The sequence below is a fragment of the Zymoseptoria tritici genome, chromosome 7 (genome assembly GCF_000219625.1).
Source record: "Zymoseptoria tritici IPO323 chromosome 7, whole genome shotgun sequence".
Classification (NCBI taxonomy): Eukaryota; Fungi; Ascomycota; class Dothideomycetes; order Mycosphaerellales; family Mycosphaerellaceae; genus Zymoseptoria; species Zymoseptoria tritici.
Window position 1 is genome coordinate 1984724 of NC_018212.1, and position 20664 is coordinate 2005387.

At 53.3% G+C, this 20664-nt stretch overlaps 6 protein-coding genes across 6 annotated transcripts; 4 read left to right on the top strand and 2 right to left on the bottom strand.

Annotated features, from left to right (window-relative positions):
- Positions 1-734: 734 nt before the first annotated feature.
- MYCGRDRAFT_94689 (uncharacterized protein) lies at positions 735-2224 on the bottom strand (the record flags this gene model as incomplete). The annotated part of the gene is made up of 4 exons (XM_003850963.1): positions 735-1348; positions 1409-1790; positions 1846-1972; positions 2100-2224. 4 exons carry the CDS (start codon positions 2222-2224, stop codon positions 735-737), a joined length of 1248 nt encoding a protein of 415 aa, XP_003851011.1.
- A 558-nt stretch (positions 2225-2782) lies between these two features.
- Positions 2783-3238, top strand: MYCGRDRAFT_94690 (uncharacterized protein; the record flags this gene model as incomplete). Its single annotated transcript, XM_003850784.1, has 2 exons — positions 2783-2996; positions 3057-3238. 2 exons carry the CDS (start codon positions 2783-2785, stop codon positions 3236-3238), a joined length of 396 nt encoding a protein of 131 aa, XP_003850832.1.
- A 1736-nt stretch (positions 3239-4974) lies between these two features.
- Positions 4975-5943, bottom strand: MYCGRDRAFT_94691 (uncharacterized protein; the record flags this gene model as incomplete). Its single annotated transcript, XM_003850962.1, has 1 exon — positions 4975-5943. The coding sequence occupies one exon, from the start codon at positions 5941-5943 to the stop codon at positions 4975-4977; it is 969 nt and encodes a 322-aa protein (XP_003851010.1).
- Positions 5944-7153: 1210 nt separating this feature from the next.
- Positions 7154-8071, top strand: MYCGRDRAFT_94692 (uncharacterized protein; the record flags this gene model as incomplete). The annotated part of the gene is made up of 1 exon (XM_003850785.1): positions 7154-8071. The coding sequence occupies one exon, from the start codon at positions 7154-7156 to the stop codon at positions 8069-8071; it is 918 nt and encodes a 305-aa protein (XP_003850833.1).
- Positions 8072-8631: 560 nt separating this feature from the next.
- MYCGRDRAFT_94693 (uncharacterized protein) lies at positions 8632-17790 on the top strand (the record flags this gene model as incomplete). Its single annotated transcript, XM_003850786.1, has 10 exons — positions 8632-9064; positions 9517-10425; positions 10964-11054; positions 11202-12056; positions 12190-12288; positions 13002-14421; positions 14543-14694; positions 15579-16252; positions 16315-16323; positions 16685-17790. 10 exons carry the CDS (start codon positions 8632-8634, stop codon positions 17788-17790), a joined length of 5748 nt encoding a protein of 1915 aa, XP_003850834.1.
- An 866-nt stretch (positions 17791-18656) lies between these two features.
- Positions 18657-19499, top strand: MYCGRDRAFT_94694 (uncharacterized protein; the record flags this gene model as incomplete). Its single annotated transcript, XM_003850787.1, has 2 exons — positions 18657-18925; positions 19166-19499. The coding sequence occupies 2 exons, from the start codon at positions 18657-18659 to the stop codon at positions 19497-19499; spliced, it is 603 nt and encodes a 200-aa protein (XP_003850835.1).
- Between the last annotated feature and the right edge of the window lie 1165 nt (positions 19500-20664).

The window sequence follows — 20664 nt, forward strand, 5'->3', positions numbered from 1 at the left end:
GCCTCAGATATTCGTTTCCTTTGCAGCCTCGTCCGAATCAAGGTAGAACAGCGGACATACGTCGAGCGGCGAAGAAGAGGAACTGAGTGACCAGGCTCTTGTGTTCTTTAAGGCAAGCGACTAAGCAGCGAACGTGCATGCGCACGGTGACATAGTAAGACCGGCAACAATCGAGGAAAAGATGCTTCAAGGTCACGGAGGAAGATGAGCAAAGTCTCAGCAAAGACGCAAGAAACGCGAGCATGAAATAGTCTTGACTGGAGCTTGTGATTTCGTGGTTATGAAAAAGGACGGTACTTTTGAGGACCAAGTCAGCCAATGCAGCAAAGCTCGACGAGTTCAGTGGGTCATCCTTCCAACAAATCAAAAATGCCTAGAGAATGCACGTTTCGAGGACCTTGTCCTGGAGTGACGGCAATGAGCAAAAGCAGGCGTTTGACCCAACTTTGGAAGCTGAAGAGACGCCGCGGTATTCGCAGTAGTGCTGAAGGCGTAGCGAAAGGAGGCGGTCGCCCCGACGTCGAAGAGCCATTTCAATGGCGTGTCAAAGGTAAAGATGGCACGGATGTCCTCGAAAGTGTGGGTGACCGCGATCATGGAGCTCAATGAGAATGATGCGTTCGGCGGTCCATGAACATTTGGCTCTGATGAAGCTTGTTGTCAGTTTCTGTCAGACACGGGTGAAAGAAGGAATGATGAGGGACGCTTACCCTGAGTCCGTCCACATCGTCTCTCTAGCCATGGCGAGGGAGGTTGATCCGATACTGGTTTGGCGCAAGAAACACCGGCTCTCCATCCTCATCCAATGCTTCACATCGTGGGATCCTTAGATACGATCGACCAAGGTCCGTCACCACCTGTGTCACACCATCTTCGCCAAACAAGCGGTTCATGAACGGTTGGAGGTCGCGAAAACGAAGTCCCTCGCCATCCGAAGCGATCAAAGTGGTCTCGGGAACGTACGACAAGTTTCTCCACCTCTTTGGCCCCTTGGTCACCTCCTGTTCTGCGTTGACGATGAGATCCTTGATCGGAGGCTGAGTGATGAACATGTTCATACAGGAGGAGTCCGCGTGGAGCTTCTTGTTGTGAGTGGGAGTGATTTTGAAGCGAAGGTCCGTAAGCAAGTTGACGCCATTTTTGGAGTAGCGGGCCGGGTTGCTATACCGTATAGCAACAGAAGGAAGTCCGTATAGCCTATACGGACTTCCTTCTTCGAGGGATGATGGAGAGTACTTCGGGTAGATGTTGAACAAGAGTGGGTTGATGCGCACCGTTCGTGGCGGGATGTGCGGCATGGAGCTAGCGTCCACACCGTGCAGAAGGCGAATGTCGGAGTAGGATTGGCCTGGTGGTCGGACCAAATATTCTTCACTGGTGATGGAGGAGCGGAAGAGCGAAGACTTACAGTCTTCGGCTTCGAGAAACAACCTTTGGCGGAAGGTCTTCGAATTGTCGATGGTGGACTGCATGTGGTGACTGACCTGGCGGAAGCTCAGCAGATCTTTGGCGGGCAGTAGTCCGAGTAGGTAGACGAGTAAGTCCGCGCAGTTGATGAATTCTTCGCCCTTGGGGATGTCGACGATGCGCAGTGTCTCGGCGCAACATTTGTGCTTGCACTTGGCTTTGTCGAAACACTTGTGGCGGCATGAGTTCTGGATACGAGGCGCTGGCTTTACAATGGGCGCGGGGGCGAGGTCCGACTTGGGTGCCTTGGGTCTGGCGGCGATGCGGGACGACGTGCGCATTGTTTGCTTCATCGCCGAGGCGTCTGTCGGCGAGGTTGAAGCCTGCTTTACGCCAGTAAGGCATGTCTTGAGTGAGCAGTATAGATCCTGTACGTACGACCTCTTCCATCTCGGCACGATGTATGCGCGTGGATGGACCGTTGTAAAGGAACAAGGCTCCATCATGGTGAAGCGGGAAGCCAGAGTAGTCCATCGGCCGCACTTCGGAAGCCAGGCGAATGCAGCTTTGCGAGTAGTGCAACGTCCGCGTCTGGGATCGCGTGGCGACATGGCAGACGTGATGTTTCATCCGGAGATTCTGTACTTCAATTCACGACTTCTCTTGGACCTCTTTGCCCCCACTCGACGCACCGGGCCAACCGCAGCTCGGCGATGGCCATGACACAGATGTCGAGCGCGGAGTCCGTCGCGGCAGCTTGAACTGCCAAATGGAATCGACGGTGTATCTGACCGAAATGAGAAGATTGGCAAGGCATGTCTGTGGCATTCAGCGAAGGGGCGCATGCGAAGGCGTTTAACTTGTAGGAGCACACGAGAAGCAGCTTGACGTCGCCGTTGACGATCAACAATCGACTGAGTTGTCCGAGACCACGCTTTCACATGCACGCGGCCTCTGGCATGAGGCCCGGCGCGAGCGAGGCGCGAGGTCAGCCCGATTAACATGTCAAATGACTTCTGACGGACTGACTGGCAACGCTGCAGCGCTCGATACTACACCAAGCTGCACGCGGCGAGGTCATCCTCTACACAGTCGTTTGCCAAAGACCATGTGGCGTGCAAGATGACACCAAAGCGATTGGTCAGGACTCATGCACTCCCTGTTGCAGCCACCGACCGTTCCATGGAAGGCTGCTTGGAGACTCTCATTCAATGAGGGTCTCCAGAAACCGCCTCATATGTACCGATCCAGGACTGGCCTCTTCTCGACGTCTCTTCTCATCACCTCGCACCACTCACGTCCACACACCAAACACTATCCACCAATCATCAGAACTCGACTCCAAGACCACGATCAAACCCACCCACCCAAAACCATGGATCCCTCAAGATTCTACAACTACAGCCGCCTCTGGATGTACAACCAGATGCCCGAGAGCTACGACGACCACGAGTACGACCGCGTCATCATCCCCAGCCGCGGCGAGATCTTCGAGTGGTCGGAGCAGACTCCAATGCATTCCCACAATCGTCCAGGCTGGACTTTGAACAACGACTACTTCCCGAGTCAGCGTCACATCTACGATCAGGGTAATATCACTACATCCTTGGACTTGAGTGCAGTCCAGAACGATTGCTAACGAGATGCAGGTATGATGCAGTCGAACGATTGTATGGGCATGCAAGGACAGCGCTTCCACGATCAGATGCGTGGTGCTGGGTACAACTATGACGATGCACACGATGGTTACATTGGCCGGAACCCGGATATCTTTGATGATTCGGACGATGAAGCCCGGGAGGCTTACATGGGGTACCACTTTTGGAGATGATCATGAGGTACGAGGGAGAAGGGCTGCGGCCGTGAATGCAGCGTCCGTAGATAGTTGAGAATGAATCATGCTTCCGTGAAAGTCTTATGGAATACTTCAAGGGTTGCAGTACGCAATGTTGTCGTTTCGTTTCCCTATATATATCCTTCCATTCACTCCCTCGACTCCCTTCCTCAGCATTCTCACACGCACCAACACGAACTGCCAATCTGAAACATCCATCGACACCGAACAACAGCACAACACCATCCATACCAACAACACCAAGTCCAACATGAGCGGTTCCGACAGAGACGACTACCTCTACATGCGCCGCGTCGACCCCTGGCGCCGCCAAATCGCCACCTGGGCCTCTCAAGTCGAGCCCTACCAGCGAACCTTCGACGGCTTCGACAACTCGTTCCGGCAAAACCAACAGTACATCCAGAGTCAAGGTACGTATTCTATGCTATCAAAGTCCCAATATCCTGCAGAACTTACAAGCTACAGGCCAATCCCAGGCGGGCAACTGGATGGCTCTTCAAGGCCATCGTTTTGATGATGGCATGCGTGGTGCTGGGTATGGGTATGATGCGTACCAGAGTCCGAGGCCTGCTTATTGGGGTGGGTTTCGATGATAGGGGCTGCATTGGCTCGGGTAAGATGATGGAGAGGAGGATTTGATTTGGTGGTTATGAATTGAAATCTTGGCGCCGCGATTGATGGTGTTGGCCGCGAGGAGTTACCGTATGGTGTCTGAAGATGTGACTATTCTTCGTTCGTGATATGTGCTACTGGTCAGGCCGACGAGCTACCTTGCTCCCCAGAAGCTGGTGCATTATTCACTCTGTCGACGTGCTGCCGAAGCTTCGACAAACAATCCGACGTTAGGAGGACCGCCTCATTCACCGCAGCCGTACAACATGTACCTTCCATTTCATACCTATACTCGCTCCCCTTCCTGCTGTTTCCAATCCGCATTGACATTGTCCAGATCAAATCAAGCCAACCCTTTCCATCAGCACGACCGTTCAAACACCAAAGCTTACCACATCCTTCCCACTCTTCAGACACGATGGATCCAGCCGAAGACTGGCTCTTCATCCAACGCCAACGCCACAACACAAACATGCGAAGCCTCCACGCTTCGAACTGGGCAGACGCTCAATCTGAGTACCCACCCGAGCAACCTCCGCCCGGCTATGGCTGGAACAACGACTTCCGGCAGAACCAACAGTACGTTGGTGAGCAAGGTAGCTACCTCCGTTCAGCCACTCATCGTGAGGAAGAAGCAGGCAGAGCTGACATGGAATATCGCAGGCCAATGGCAACAAGGTGACTGGCATAGTATGCAGGGTCAACGCTTCCATGACCAGATGCGAGAGGCGGGATATCGTGGGTATCCGGCTTATCACGATGCGGTCAGGAGGCCGGGATGGATGCAATGGGCTGAGCCTTGGAGGTGAGGTCGCTTGCGGTTGCTAAGAACTTTATCAGAGTGAACGATGTGCAAAGGAGAGGGAGTGAGATGGGAAGACGAGTTTATCGTAATCAGTCTTTGTCATTGTGCCGCTACCGATACTACTGCCTGCACTTCTTCTCGTTGATGATTCTGTCTCCCTTGCCCATTGTTGTCGATGCTGTGGCAAGATGTTCACTGTGCTCCGCAGTACCATTGTGAATCCAAGTGGTGAGACCAGAACTCCAACCGCCAAACATTCCACACTTCACCATCTGTATCTCCTCCTACCTGCACTTCATTTCTGCTCCGGCACTTCCTTCTCCGGCAGTCCAGCAGATCTCGCCCAGCCTGCATGCACCTCGTGATGGAAGCACTTCCAGCAACAATTCCGCTTCCAGCCACTGCCCTCGAGGTGCTCATCGCAGTGTTCGTCGGCTGTCATGTTCGCCACTCTCTTCTTCAACTCGGGAAGGTTGACACCGATCACGAAGTCTGGATCATTGGCCGCCTGTCTGTTCTCTTCCCACACCAGATCCTCCGCGACCGTCCGCACGTCGTCGAGGAAGCACTCCGCGATCTCAGCACCCCAAGGCCAAAAGCGCCTCCCATCCTCGGTCGTGAAGCCATCGGAGTCGTCCCAATTCCTGGTCACAGCCCGGACCTCCACCTCCTGCTCAACCTCTATTCTTGACGTCTGTCTCAGCAATCCCGGCTCGTACCAGATCCTGGCCCACTCCTCGACGGCATTCACCGTAGCTGGACCTGTGAAGTAGACCTGGACCTGGATTTTGCGGATGTTCTTACGGATAATGTCGGGCAGTTTGCTGAGGTTGAAGGCTGCTGCGATGGTCATGAACGGAGGAGTCGCGAGATCAAGGCGTGTGGTGAAGGTTGTGCGGTGCAGCATGTGCGTTGCTAGCATGCGGCGCGTCGTGCGGCTGGCGTTGAACATGCCATCGAGATCTTTGAACATGGCCGGCTTGACGTGGCGGAGGTCTTCGGGCATGGCCAAGGCCTGCGTGTCGAGTGGGATCTCGATAGGGCGCGCGCTCAGAGCAACGAATTCGCAAATCTGCTCCATGATCTCGTTGGGGAGTCGCTGTTGGTCGGGATCCAGGTCGATGGTCATTTTTGTGGCCATCTTGACAAGGTCGTCATCTGTGAAGATCTTTTTGTCCTCGATGCCATCTCTTCCGTCGTCTTCCGCCTTGCGCTTTGGATTGCTACTGTAGCACAATGGGATGAAGTATTTCGGTGCCGACATGGTGGATTTTCTGATTGGCGTTCAAAAATTCGGAAGGTCGGTGGTAGGAGGAAGAAGGAGCATGGGTTGCGTCGAGATTGTATTGAAAGGCGAAAAGGTCGAGCGTCGCTTGCGAAGTGTCGAGTTACCAGCTTGTGTTGTGTGTCGTATTGTTCGTCGACTCGCATTCACCACGGAGTCTGATCTAGCGGAGACAATGGCTTTTTGGTTGAGCCTTTTGTTCTGTCTAGAAAATTCGGGCCGCTCACCAGCACCGGAGCTTCGACCGCTCTGCTGCCGAGGAGTGGTCTATGGCAAAGATGGATCAAGACTTGAGGATAGTACATTGCACTGTAAAGAAGTACAAATAGATACAGTCCTTCTCTGTCGAACCAGAAGAACCGGCCGACGTCCATAGTCACGACTCCCTGACCACCGTTTCGTTGCAGACCGTGTCAATACCCTCCCCGGGAGAACCTCGCGTTAGGATGTGGACGTACAAGTACGCGAATTTTCGCGACATTGTCAACAATAGCCGGATGGTGAAGTGGTATCACACCTTACTCACAAGGCCGGTGAGGGGGTGGGTTGGTCGCGGCAGCAAACCAATGATCCGGGGGGCGTAAGGAGATCGGGGGTTCGATCCCCTCTTCGGCTGATTACTTTTTGCCATTTCTACAAGGTGAACAACGATTGAGAGAGAGCGAGACTTCCGTGTTCGAGAACTGTTATTCTTTTTGCTGTACCGATAGACTCACACCCGATCGATCGACGACAACGTTTTGCTCAGACGATGCCAGCAGGATCGAGAAGCCGATGGAGCGGACAGACAACGAATCGCTTGCAGTTCCAGCAAACCTGGCCTTGCCCTAGCTGAATCCACGATGCCAGTCTGGTTCTGTGAGAGATATGTCCGTTGAGGCGACTACGCTGGTAGCTCCTCGCCCAAGCGTATCTCTACGATCCGAATTATCGAAGCATATAATGAGGGTGCAGAGTCTCTATAGCAGTACAAATCGGTATACGAGATCATCCTATATACTCAGCACCACGACCTCGCGACCTAATATCCTGGAGACTCCATCTGCGGTCAGAATGCGGGCCGTTCCCGGGGAACGCCAAGCGACGAGATCCACTTCCTCCTTCGCCAAACTCCTTCACGCGTCCTTCTTACACCTTCCTAGATCGATCATTCTCTACTATGTTGTCTCAAACTGTCAAAGATTCAACTATGGTTGCAACGTCTGAGCCCAGACCTGAACTCTTCAGCATTGCGCAGGAGCTACGAGATCAGATCTTTGACGAGGCCATCGAAGACACCGAGGCGATCTACGACCATAATGGATTGATGGCAACTTCTTGTTCGGGTGCACTGTCGGCCAGCAAGTCATTTTACACTTGCTTCAAAAGTGCTCTGTCGCGTCGTAGGGAGAACTTCACCACCCATCGTTTCACAATCGACTTTAAGCTCTGCACTCAGACACAGAAAACCCAGCTTCCGGCTATTCTTCTCGCTCTTCCTGAGCGCGCCACCGGGCTCCACCTCATTATCAAGGTGCACAAGTTCGGCATCTTCAACAACACCCCGATCACCGAGCTCAACGACATCTCAGAGCCGTTGAATAGCCTGATCATCGGTATCAACGTCGAGGACCTCCTGATCGAGCTCGAAGTGATCGACCGCAGCATTATGGCTCCACTCGGCCACTCAGAAAAGCTCAAGGCGCGCGATGTCTTCCATCAACTCATCCATCAACTCGAGTCTCTGGATTGGAAAGGCGAGCACAAGGTGGAATCCAAATTCTCCGGAGGCGCGATTGTCGCGCACAATCGTGCGGGTCGTCTTGCGACTGAGACCAACACGGCAGTGGGAGTCATCACCACTCAAAGCCTTCACGACAGTACTGGAGTGTTCTATCCAGGCGTTGAAGACTTGATGAACACGTTTCATTGCAAGGACCATATCACGCAGGCCATCAATGTTGGTCCCGGCCCATCTTTCCAGAATCCAGCCTACAGCAACATCACGGCTAGCGGCGCTAATGGGATCATCAATGGTGGTTCAGCTGGTCAAGTCGGCGCGCTGCATGCTTCTGCCCCTGTGCAGAACCACAATGCCTTCTTCGACAAGTTTGATGCGATGTTCTGAGTTCCGGAAAGCGAAGGAGAAAGACCGAGGACGAAATCGAACAAAGCAATGTTGTGTTGGATTCTCTTTGGAAAGCTTGTCAGCAGGTAGAGGAGCATGATTTTGCAACAAGGCAGTGCATTTTGATTCACCAGACTCTTCTGGCGCCAATGCTAAAACAGACAGAGGTCAATAGAAGGCACCGTATGAGATAGTCTCTTTTCCCAATCCTCATCATACTCGCACGAATGAGTGAAGTAGTACGAGCGAGCTTCAGCGCCGCGTGCATAATCGTCAAACTTCCGCTATGCACCACTGGCCTACATATTCTGCTCAAGGTCACGATGTCTCCATCGAGGGCGCAGAGTTCCCAAGTCATGATCCAATCACTGGCGCGAACACAAGACTATATCCAGTGCCTGTCAACGAACTCTCGACGAGTGCCCGTCACATGTCAACGAGGGAGACTAGTCAGTACGGCCCGCTCTCGGACACGCTAAGGAACGCGAGCACTTCCTCCTTTCGACTTCCTCCTTGACACATTTCCTTCCTTAAACATACCGACATCGAACACCATTACCATGTCTTCTCAGGAGGTCACACAAACGAGCAAGCCCATCATGCCCGAATACAAGTGCGAACTCTTCCACCTTCCGCAAGAACTTCAGGACCAAATCTTCGACGACGTGATTGACGACGCTGAGATCGTCTTCTGTCACCCACAAGGAAGCGCAATGTCGAACAGCAAAGTCCTCATCGTCTGCCAACAGTTTCACGCCAATTACAGAAGCGCGCTTCGGCGCCGCGGCGACAAGTTCCCCAACCATCGCATCTCCGTCGACTTCCAGCTCTGCGGCAAGGTGTCCACCACTCCACTTCCAACCGTGAACATCAATCTGCCTACATGCGCCACTGGTCTACACGTCCACGTCCAGGTCACGAAGTCTGGGGTCCTCTGCACTGGCGGAACCAGCTCAACTCTCGTCTCCGGCCTGCACGACATCGGAGCTGAAGGTCAGGCGTTTGGATTTGGACTGTTTTTTGGCTTGCGAAGTTTTCTTCTGGGAAGCATCATGACAGGAAGGGATACGCCTGTGGTGCAGACCGGATGATGGGTTGGCAAGAACTTTGTTTTGAAATGGACTACCTCCTGGACTGTGGAGTATTGTTTGGAAAGGTGGATGATGAGCCGCCACCTGGAGCAAGTACATACGAATGTACCACAATGTCGGCGTATTTGTTTGTACTGTCCAATGTTGTAGTATTTGTGATCTGAGGCCCATTCTTTGTCCATCTATGCATTGATGATCGGGTCCTGTATCGTCGCCTTGGATCCCACAGAAGTCGCAGCGCAGCATTAGACTTTGGCCTGTGATTCTTGGCGCGGGGTCTAGCCGGCTCACGGCTTTCGATGTCTGCACCTCCGCCTTCGAGTTTCGCCTCTCCTTTGTTACAACAAGCCATAGTCTACATCGTTGCGCCAACCACAATCACGATGGCCGACACACCGCACCCCCTGTTCCGCCTTCCGGCGGAGCTCTACGACGAAGTCTTCGACAGGATGGTCGAGAACGACGACATCATCTACTGCCACACGAAGCAGCGCGCCCTGTCCACTGCGAACATCCTCCTCGCCAACAAACAGCTCTCCAATCACTACCGGGCTGCGCTCGAGCGCCGCAAGAAGAACTTTGCTGTTCATCGCGCGGCTGTCAAAATCGAAGTCTTGCATGGAAAATGGGGCTCCATGGTCCGGACACTCGTTGAAGGACGGAACACGGCCCCACCAAAGAATGAATGCATTGATCTCACATTGTCAGACTGCATAACGGCTCTCCATCTCAACGTCAGAGTGCATGTGCAAGGCGCCTTCAGCAACAACATTGGCATTGCAGCCCTCCTTGACTCCGTCGACATCGCCGCACCACTCAAGCCCATCATCCACGGCGTCAACCTGGAACGTATTCTTCTCGAGCTCGAAGTGACCGGCGGTGGAATTCTCTACAAAGACCTGGTGACCAAACATCTGGCGGCTCGAGCGTACTTGCAAGTTAGAGCCAGACTGAACAAGCTGGATTGGATGGGAGAGCAGAAGAGGGACAACAAGCTGATTCACGGCGGATTCATCGCACACGATGCCACTGGGTTCATGGTGCAGCCAGAGGCTCTCAATCCTTCTGAGTATCACCGGACAGGGCTCTTCACGGCAGATGAGCCTCCCTACAAACCTGCAAGAGCGCTTCTGGACTTCTTTCGTGCCAAGGGTCGTATCATCAAGGCGTTCAAGAAGGGTATTGGATACCAGCCTGGCGAGAAACAGTACGCCTTGCATTACGCAACATTTGCAGATGCTCTGTCGCAAGGACATGTGCGCCGTGAGGAGTGACATGATACTTGTCAGGAAGACGATTGGCAGCACATGGGCAAGATGATCAATCATGATATTCAAGGCGATAGGGCAAAGACATGACATTGCTGGGAGGAAGCCTGCGAGGCAGGCAACAATTCATGGTGTTTTTCTGGGTCCAAGTGTTGATTTTGATTTACCACGAAAGAATTGTCATGGAGCTCGCTCTTCCCTCTTTCCATATCTGCTCGGGCACTTCTTAGTGGTCGAAAAGAGCGCTCATGTGAGCGAGCAAGCACGCAACCAAGCGACGTAGCAATGCAAAATAGCACGTCGACACAACTTCGTCTTTCTGATGCAGCCGCTTTGACTGAGGATGTGTTCAATTCCAGACCATGCGCTCAGTAGAGTATCGATGATGCAGCCCCTCTCGACGATCTCAGATCTTGGTTGTTTGAGGAATTTACCAACTCCCCGGACAATGAACCTGGCCTTTTGACCGTGCTGTTCATCGTAGGCTACACAGCTCTGATCACATTTTGCACGTTTGGCTCTTGCATACACAGTCTTATTGCCATACTTCTTCCTCAAACCGGTTCGCAGCAAGATCTGGGAATGTCGATTCATGTGTGGTCTGCCCCGCGACCGTGTGCTGGCGTATGCCCACCAACTTCCGCTTGAAAACTTTAGGTTCTCCCTCTTTTATCAACCTTCACCTCGACGTCTGCACCCAGCACTCGCGCACCTTCCTCGCATCCATCCGGACGAGCCGTTCTGAGTCTCGAGAGACGCAATGATCTTCAGCTGTCTCCGAATGCCCACACGAATGAAGCAGGACCAGTCCGGCCGCGAAACCATTGAAGCAAGGCGTGAAACAGATCAGCTGCCGTCCAAAAATACCCTGGATTCATCGACATCTTGCAGTATGGCCTCAACGCTCAACACTGCTCGTGTCACCCAGCCGACAACTGCATCCGGTCCGCTATTCCATCTCCATCAAGAACTTCGCGACATGATCTTCGACATGGTCGCAGCCGAAGACGAAGCCGTCTACTGTCATACGAAACGCACACCGATGACGGTTTGCGGTCTGATACTTCTTGACAGGCGTAGCAGTCGCGAGTTCAAGACCGCTCTCTATCAACGCCGGGACCAATTCAAGAACCATCGCATCACTGTCGACTACGAGTTGCCCACCGGTGACTTCCCGCAAGAGCTCCCAACCGTCGACTTCACCCTGCCTGCCTGCGCTACCGGCTTACATCTCTCCTCGAAGATCGACAAACATGGCATCTTCAGCAAAGCCGACGATCATATTGATCCCTACTACTTCGACGCTGACGAGTACTCTCACCTCCGCATCTTCGCACGCACCATCAAGGCGGCTTTCAACCGCCCCAAGCTCGAAAAGCTCCTTCTTGAAGTCGCGATCTCAGACCCGAGTGTGACCGGAGAATGGAAGAGTCGCCATATCTACGCTGCCAAGGATGTGTATCGCCAGATCATGAAGGACCTCGACACTATAGTGCGGGACAAGTGCAAAACACACGTGGCTTTGATTATGCACGACTCCACTGGCTTCCTGGCTCGCCGCCGGGGAAATTCCGCCGCAAAATTGCGCCATGGGCCATTGTGGACTCGTGACTACCAGCTCAAGAAGTGCGTAGTCAGGCTACTCGACAATTTTCAAGCGACGGAGCGAGTCCAGCGCGCCCTACAGGATGGACCATGCATGAAGAAGGTGGAAAAGCATGGTTTGGATACAGACTCTGATTGGGATGATCAGAACTAGGCTTTGTGGAGCAAGAGTCAGAATGCTGAGCACGAACATTACCAAGCTATCTTGCGGAAGGTGGGGACACGAGAAGTACGAGGCGGCCGTCACGCAAGGGTATAATGGATCTAGGTTCGAGGAGTATTTGGCTGCCAATGAGGCGGCAGTGGGAAGCGACGTTGGGATCGCTATCCTTCGGATGCTGCAACAACTCCTCGTCTTAAAGTTGGACTAGATTCTGCCACCCTTTTCGACGGGGTCCGGAGAGGAAGCCCAGGTGGGCGGCCATGAGTACAGGCCGGTGGCCAGTGTGCATCCTGTGACGTGAACTGGGCAGAAGTCATCCCGGGAAGCTGAAGCAGGACACGGGTGTAAATATCCAGGCGTGGAGATCCGGGAGAGATATGCGAGCATGTGGAATAATATGCAGTAGAAAGACCCTGATTGGGACCACTGCTCTGCCTTACTGTTCATATTCCAGCGCTTCTTTGTCCTGAATGAGTGGCGTACGCATTGAGGACAGTATGACTCGGGCCGACCGTATAGCGAGATGGACCAGGGGATCGAGCAGATCCAGTGTCAAATTGCGGTCGAAGCTGATAGTTCATCTTATATCATTCACCGCACTTCCTATGCTGCGCTCCGTGAACGGTTGGTCTACATACAGATTTCGGGTCTGCAACTAACCTGTGATCTGCCGTGAAAGAATTGGTGGGGGGTCCCGTGCTTGATACCTCTCCCGTTGCCTTGTCCGCTGTGTTTTCTTCTCCTTTCATTCACCAATTCTTTGTCGCCTTCCCTGAAATATTCGCGCACCTGAATCATTCCAGTACCCGCACTCGAGAGATCAGCTACAGAATCATACTGAGACTGACCGTCAGCAGTATGCCGAAGCGAAAGAAGCAAGGGCAAGCTGGCCGCGATGCGATCAGAATGAAGCGCGAAATGACGGCGGCCCTCGTCCAATCCTCCAGTGATGAGACCGCTCCAGTGTCGGGAGGCCTGCTCGAGGAGCCTCATTTCAAGAATCTTGCGGCCACTGAAACCAGCGCTCCATCACTGGGCGTTCAACCCAAGGCCTCACCGCTGGAGACTCCGTCCAACATCGAGAAGAGCGCTTTGGCGACATACAACGAGCTCAAGAAATCCGCTCCCGACGCACCACCCACCACCGACCGCAGCCTAAAGGTAAAGAAGCACACGACAGAGAACAACCACTTTCAAGCCCCGACCAAGAAGGATGCTGCAATATCAGGCGGCCGGCTTCAAGATCCTCCTCTGGACGCTCCGCCCGTCGTCAACAGCAACACTTCGTCTGCCACACTTCTCGGCGTGCCTCAAGAATTGCGAGACACCATCTTCGACATGGTCGCCCTCAACGACAGCGCAGTCTTCTGCCGCAACACCGAAACCCAGACCTCGAAATGCGGCCTCCTTCTCAGCGACAAGAAAAGCAACCGAGACTACACTGCCGCCCTGCGTCGCCGCCATGATCAGTTTCCAAATCATCGTATGACCATCCGCTTTAACTTGGCCGGCGCCGACTTCACCAAGGACCTACCAACCATCGACTTTGCCCTTCCGCCCTGCGTTACTGGCTTGCACCTGTTTCTCCAAGTAGAGAAGCGTGGTCTCTTCACGGATGAGGAGGTCTGCCTTGACCCATACTGCGACTATGATCACGAAGGCGTAGAATGCCTGTGCAATATCGCTGAGCCGATCAAGGCTTCGGTAATACGGCCAAACCTCAAGCACCTCGTGTTTGAAGTCCAAGTCATCGACCCTGGCGTCGTGGGGACTTGGCAGAGTCGCCACATCCGTCGGGCGCGAGATGTGTACAAGCGAATCTTGCATGATTTGGATCTCATACAATGGGAATCAAATGACTCCGGCGACAGGGTGATCCGCCACGGTGCGGTCATCATGCATAACGGCAAAGGAGCCCTTCACCGCATGAACGACAGCCAGGGATCTGTGGGGGCATACATGTCGCCCGGCACACTGTGGACTCGCCGCACGGTGTTCAAGAAACGAGCTGTGGCCCTTTTGGACATGTTCCACGCGACCGCCAGAGTTCAGAAAGGCGTACACGATGGTCCACGGATCAAGAGCGTTCAAGAACAAGATCCAGAGTTCAGCGACTCGGACTTCAGCGAGCATGACTTGACGCCGTGGAGCGAGGATGAGTCCGACGCCAAGGAGGAGCATGAAGAGACGAAGCGGTTGCGTTCTCGGTATCGCAGCTCACACGTGCGCTCCGGAGGCTATCGGTAGTAGCTCGGAGTGAAGCAGATGAGCGTTGAGAAATGCCGAAAGGTGTTGTGTAGCTTGGGTTCAGGACTGGTCTCACAGGACTACTATTGCCTCCAAGCCACTCACAGAAGTGGCGACGGCGCAGGACATCCTTGAGTCCCGGAGAGCTCTGTGGGCAATGGAGCAAGCCAAAGTAACGCTCACGGCGCCTATACGGGTCAATGTGAGAGGGAGGATTCTGCGATTCTCTTGTCGCCTTTCTCGCATGGAGTACGTCCGTCATCATCTTGTCTCGGCGTAGACTTGAAGGATATCCGCAAGTCATACGAGCATTCAGTCTTTGATAAGGCTCCAGATGAGCCGTTGTTTGGCAAGGGTTGTGACCTGGGACAGCCTGACATCCGCATATCACGGCATACATCCCGATGGTCGTTGTTTATTGCTGCAATGAGCACCCGAAGTTGCGGAAAGAAAGGGCGTACGCCCACGGACATTGAGCTACAGCATTGCAGTACCGAGAATCTCGTTCTTGATATCTTCGACACTGCGGCAAGATTTTCATGCTCTCCGTCTGACCAATAGATTCAAGTGAAGGTCAGTTGTGCCCATGTTCGCTGTCCACTTGCACGGTACCATGCGTTCGCCGCATTGGTCACAATGGCGAGATCTATGTCTTTGTTCACCGCATGATCGCACTTGATCAAGCTTGGCGGACAAACTGCCACGTTTTTCAATCCGGAGGACTTTCCCTTTGACACATTCCCAGACCCACTTGCGAGAATCGCAAAGGCTTACGCCGGCACTGGACCTTTCACAGTTGCGGCCGATATTTCTTCCAACACTACTTCCTCTTCGTTCCGAGAACGCGAAATTCTCGCACCATACTCAGCATCAACGACCAACAGCATGCCGAAGAAATCCAAGCGTGGCCAGGCCGGCCGCGATGCCATCAAAGCCAATCGCGACGCAGCGAAGGCAAATCGACCCTGTCCGCTTCTCAACCTCTCTCAATAACTGCGCGCCATGATCTTCGAGTACGTTTGCGAGGATGACGATCCAGTTTACTGTCACACGACGCAAGATACAATCACGAGGTGTGGACTCATCCTCACGAACAGAAGGTGCAGGATCGACTACAGCTCGGTCTTATCCAGGCGTAACGGACAGTTCATGAACCACCGAGCCTCCGTCTGCCATGATCTTACGGACCTTAACGACTTTGTGAATCTACAGAAGGTCGAGCTTAATCTGCCTGCGTGCACCACTGGGCTCAACATTCTGCTTCGCATCGAGAAGGCAGGAATCCTCAGCGAGCACCAGCGGGGCTACAATGGACGAAGCTACCGCTTCGCTCGTACCTTGAAGGACGTCGTCGATAACCCTAGATTCCACCATCTGCTGATCGAAGTCATCGTCGTCGATCCGAGCACGCCGCCAGAGCAGGAAGAGTGGTCACACCAGAACATCCGCTTCGCGCAGAAGGTTTATCAATCCATCAAGGAGGATCTGGACGATTTGAAATGGTGCTACAGGGAGGACACCAATATCCGTCACGGCGCTCTTGTGATGTACAACGCCACCGGATATCTCGTGCGCCCGCTCGTGAGGTCCGAGTTCACTGGTTACCAACGGACTCTTTGGACACGGCGGAATGTCTTCAAAAAACGTGCTTTGGAACTCTTTGACATGTTTCACGCCACCGGGCGTATCCAGCGGAACATCCGCGAGGGCCCTCGGATGAATTCGGCCGCTGAACAACCGGAGCTGGACATTAGCGATTCCGATTGGAGCGAATGCTACGCTCTCGCGTCAGATGACAATGATCAGCGTACATTCATTCAGCGGAAGAAGAGAATGCCAGATAGAGACGAATACGACTACGACCAATAGCGCTGGTCGGTTTGTGAAGTCAGGAGGAGGCACGAGCGAATACCAGTGCAGTAATTCATCACGTACTCGACAACACTTCATGATCTCACGTGGGTATGCTGAGGGCTCGAAATGCATGTATGACCTTTTGATCAGCTGTCGCCAGTTGACTTTATGTCTTCAGTGGTACGCTTCCGCGCCAATCCTGTATCTCATCATATGACACAGTAATCCACAGCTCGGTTCCTACTTCCATTGAATGATGTATCGCCGGAAACGACCAGTCTTGTTTGCCTGGCCAGTACATCCTCGCCATCCGTCCAACTCCGGTGCAATTTCTCCTTTGTTACCAGATCACCATTCCCTGCGCTCGGACATCGGATACTTACAGTCCAGCCGTACTACCTACTGAGAGCAAGACGTTTCGGCGGCTTTCCACCACCGTCCAGCATGCCACGAAAAGCAAAACCTGGTCAGGCTGGCCGCGATGCCATCAAGGCAAGGCGAGATGCGGCGAAGGCACTTCAAACCACTCATTCTCCACTTCAGGCTCTGGCTCAGGAACTTCGCGACATGATCTTCGAGTTCGTCGTGACCGACGACAATGCTGTTTATTGCCATACCAAGCAGAGGTCATTCACTCACTGTGGCCTCATTCTTGTCGACACGGCGACCAGTCATGAATACAGAGCTATACTCGACCAACGCAAGGATCAACTCAAGAATCATCGCATCACACTCTACCACAACTTAGACCCGACCACGCCGACTCCAGAAGACGAGGAGTTCGAATACCTCGGAGAGGACCTACCCAATGTGGATTTGAAGCTGCCTTCCTGTGCTACTGGTCTGCATGTCCTGCTCCGAGTCGAGAAGACTGGCGTCCTGAGCGAGTCAGGGCCCTATCACTACGAGACCCGCCACGGCTTCCCGGACATCAGTCAGACCTTCGACGCTGTCATCGCAGACTCCGAAATCGAACGCCTCCTCATCGAAGTAGAAATTATCGACTCGGAGAACGTTGGAGAGTGGAACAGCCGCAATATTCGCCTGGCTCATGCCGTATACAAGCTTCTCAGATCCGACATGAACGGACAAGAGTGGACATGGCAGTTTGGGAACGGTGCCGGATCCACGATCCAACATGCTGCGCTGATCATGCATAACGCAACTGGTTTCTTGGTCCGCCGGGACGGTGCCACTTGGTTGGTAAGAGGAACTCTTTGGACACGTCGCACAGTTTTCAAGAAGCGCGCGTCAGCATTGCTCGGCTCGTTCAACGCTACCGATCGTGTTCAAAAGGCGATCAAAAACGGACCACGCATCAGATCTGTAGAGGAGAGGGAGGATCCCGAGACTGACTCGGACTGGGATGAGAATAACGAGGTGCCGTGGAGTGATGGCGAGAAGGAAGAACAGAAAGAGTACATTGACACGAAGCGGAGGGTTGGACGAATCGGCACGAGCTTCGACGACCCGGTCTATCGTCGATACTAGAGCGAAGAAGAGGTCGAGAGATGAACTCAGCAAGTGGAGACGTTGTTGTCGGTGGCCTTCGAACCAGATAGCATACTCTTCCGGACAAATACTTGCCCGTATAGCGGCACAGGTTGGCAAGTCGGCGTAGATTCTTTACCGCGAAGATCAAACGGCTCCTTCCCATTGCACAAAGTAGCGATTCATACAGGCTATGAGATCACCGGGAGTGGTCTATGCGGTCTATCAAGCAAAAGTCCCTCTCAGATTTGAAGCAGAACTTCTGTTGTACCCTTTCGTTACTGCTGACGCGAAACTGCTATATGTTGTCTTCAGGGTATTGAATACGGTTTTATCACGAAGGTATCCCGTCATTCTGTGGCCACTGACATGTATATCCGGCACAGTGTTGTGATTTGGAACAGCGTTGCAGCATCAGGACGGACGCCGATCATGCCGCAACCAGCCACGCAGTGCCCAAGAGCAGTCGTCTAACGAGTCATCTAAGCCGGGGCTTTCATTTTGCAGGTAGAAGGAGCGGCCTGACCGCTGGCAGGAGAAGCAGCAGAGGAGAAGGTCAGAACGTCTTTGACGATGGTCGACGGAGCACGTGGTCTCGACTGGCTGTCAATATGTTTGACTTCTTGTCAGTGTGCTCAACTGATGTCTTGTCTCATTTTCGTTGCATATTCCAGAAGAAGGCATCGCTGCAGGACCTTGCAGCCGCTGTCAACAAACAAAGCCAGCTAACCCGCTACGCAAAACATTTCCAACGCCGCGTTTGAAAGCTTTCTTTCGCAATAACAACATCTCCATCGCCATTCTCGGGCAAAACAGATCGGCCTTCCACCACCACCATTGTTGCCAAGGTCTTCCACAAACTCGTCATGGCTGAGAACACGGAGGCACAATCCGCCGCCCAAGAAGTCATGCTTAATGCCCAGCTCCTCCACCCAACTCATCGCAATCTCTCCAGCCAACCGACCAGAAGCTCCGTCCTGCACACGATACGACTAGTCAACGGCCACTTCGGTAGCGCGATGCAGGAAAAGCGCTCGATGCCGCGCAGCTTGCCGTGCATTTGCAGCCGGGAGGCGGCCATCTATCGCCAGCGGTTGGCCGATGAGGCGGCGTTGGGTGTCATGGGTGGTAGACGGTCAGCGTGCGGAGTTTTGGGCATCCTAAGAAATCACCGGGAGCGATGGTTTTGAAAGCTACATGCTACGTTTCCAAGGGAGGCATCAACTGATAAACACACAGTGGTACTTCAGCGGCCACACGGGTCTCAGAAGCCTCACGAATCGAAAGTCGATCGTTATCGCCACTCTCCGCTTCATCTCCCTCTCATCTTATTCTTCGAGCTGAACTTCACAACGACGCCCACCCATACGTCCAGAACACCAGCAGCAAATGCGCAACGCCAGCATACCACGGCCACGAGTATCTACTGCTTGGGAGAAAGAATCTACGACCGCGCACCGACGTCTTTAGGCAACCCATCGATGGCGTCTGCGAACGTCGACATACCAAGAAAGATAGTGACAGACCGCTTCACCGCACAACATCACAATGAGCACAGAGCGGCGGTCATCTGCATGGACTCTGCATCGGCCACATCGACCATGCCGAAAGGTAAGCCCTCCGGTAGCTTTCCCGACATTCCTCCCCAACAACATCAAGCCCGCATGCTCGCATTTCTCGCATGCGGGTATTCGTTGTTGGGACATTGAACCATTGCTGGACTTCTGGGATCAAAGACTCAAAGAATCAGTTCGTGTCTAAGAAACCGTCGTCGAGGCATACAGATATGGTATTTTATGCGTTCTGCTGGTGCTGTCAGGGATCAGTGTGTCATCGCCGTTGCTGATCTGATGTCCGGCAACCCCGAGGAGATGATGCCGGCAGACTCCCTGCTTCTCCCTTGGTCGGACAGCTTGGATAGGTGAGGATTGCTCGCACAGATCCTGTCGCAAGCAAGCACTCATAAGGTAACACCGAAATCTGCACGCGAGATCGCAGCTACTAGTGAGTTTGCAGAGCATACTGTCCGTTAGGGCCAGATAGGTGAAGGAGACAGCTATGTCTTGTGGCGGCGGAAGGTAGTCTTGACGCTAGATGGTACGGAGCTCTGATTTCTAAATCAAGACCATTGTAACGTCCCCTCGACAAGATATCTTTAACAGACGCATCTGAACCATTGATCACATTCAACCTCGAGCATTGCCCTTCTTCGTAACGTCGCCGCCGCTACATGACAGACCGCTCGATTGGCCACGGCAACACAGACGCTTAGTCGTGTCCCTTATTCTCGGGCTTCTCGAGTCCCCGACAACATTTGATCGGTATCGCCGCCGAAGACACCGAGGCCATGCCATTGGTAAAGTGAACGCCGGCGCTAGCTTATGTTCGCCGGCCAAGGGTAATGCCCGAGGGGAGTCGCCGAGAGGAGTCGCCGAGGAGGAATCGAGCTGGCCGTTCTCGGGATACTCTTGTTATAGGGATTATATGGTCTCGTACTAGTTGTCTTTAGGTTGCTAGAAGCAAATACATGGAGTTCATTAAACGAGCTTGACATAATTGTAAGGCTCTTCGCTGCAGCTACAATGTGGCAATGTACTGTAGCTCAGGCACGAAGACAGCGCGAGACCTCCATCGGGATTGATCATGATCATGCCACTAAGCAAGAACGTGCATGTGTAAGACTCAACTAGAAGGGACTCGCTCGCTCATCCTGCCAACGCATTGTTTTCGCCGAAGGCAGACTACAGTGCTGCATGTCCTAGATGTAGATTAGCCGTCTTATCCTGCCTTTCGAGCGATCCATGACGAAACTGTGGATCACTGCTATTCATGCTCGAGTCCTTCTTTTGACCATCGTCTCTTCGGATCGCGAAG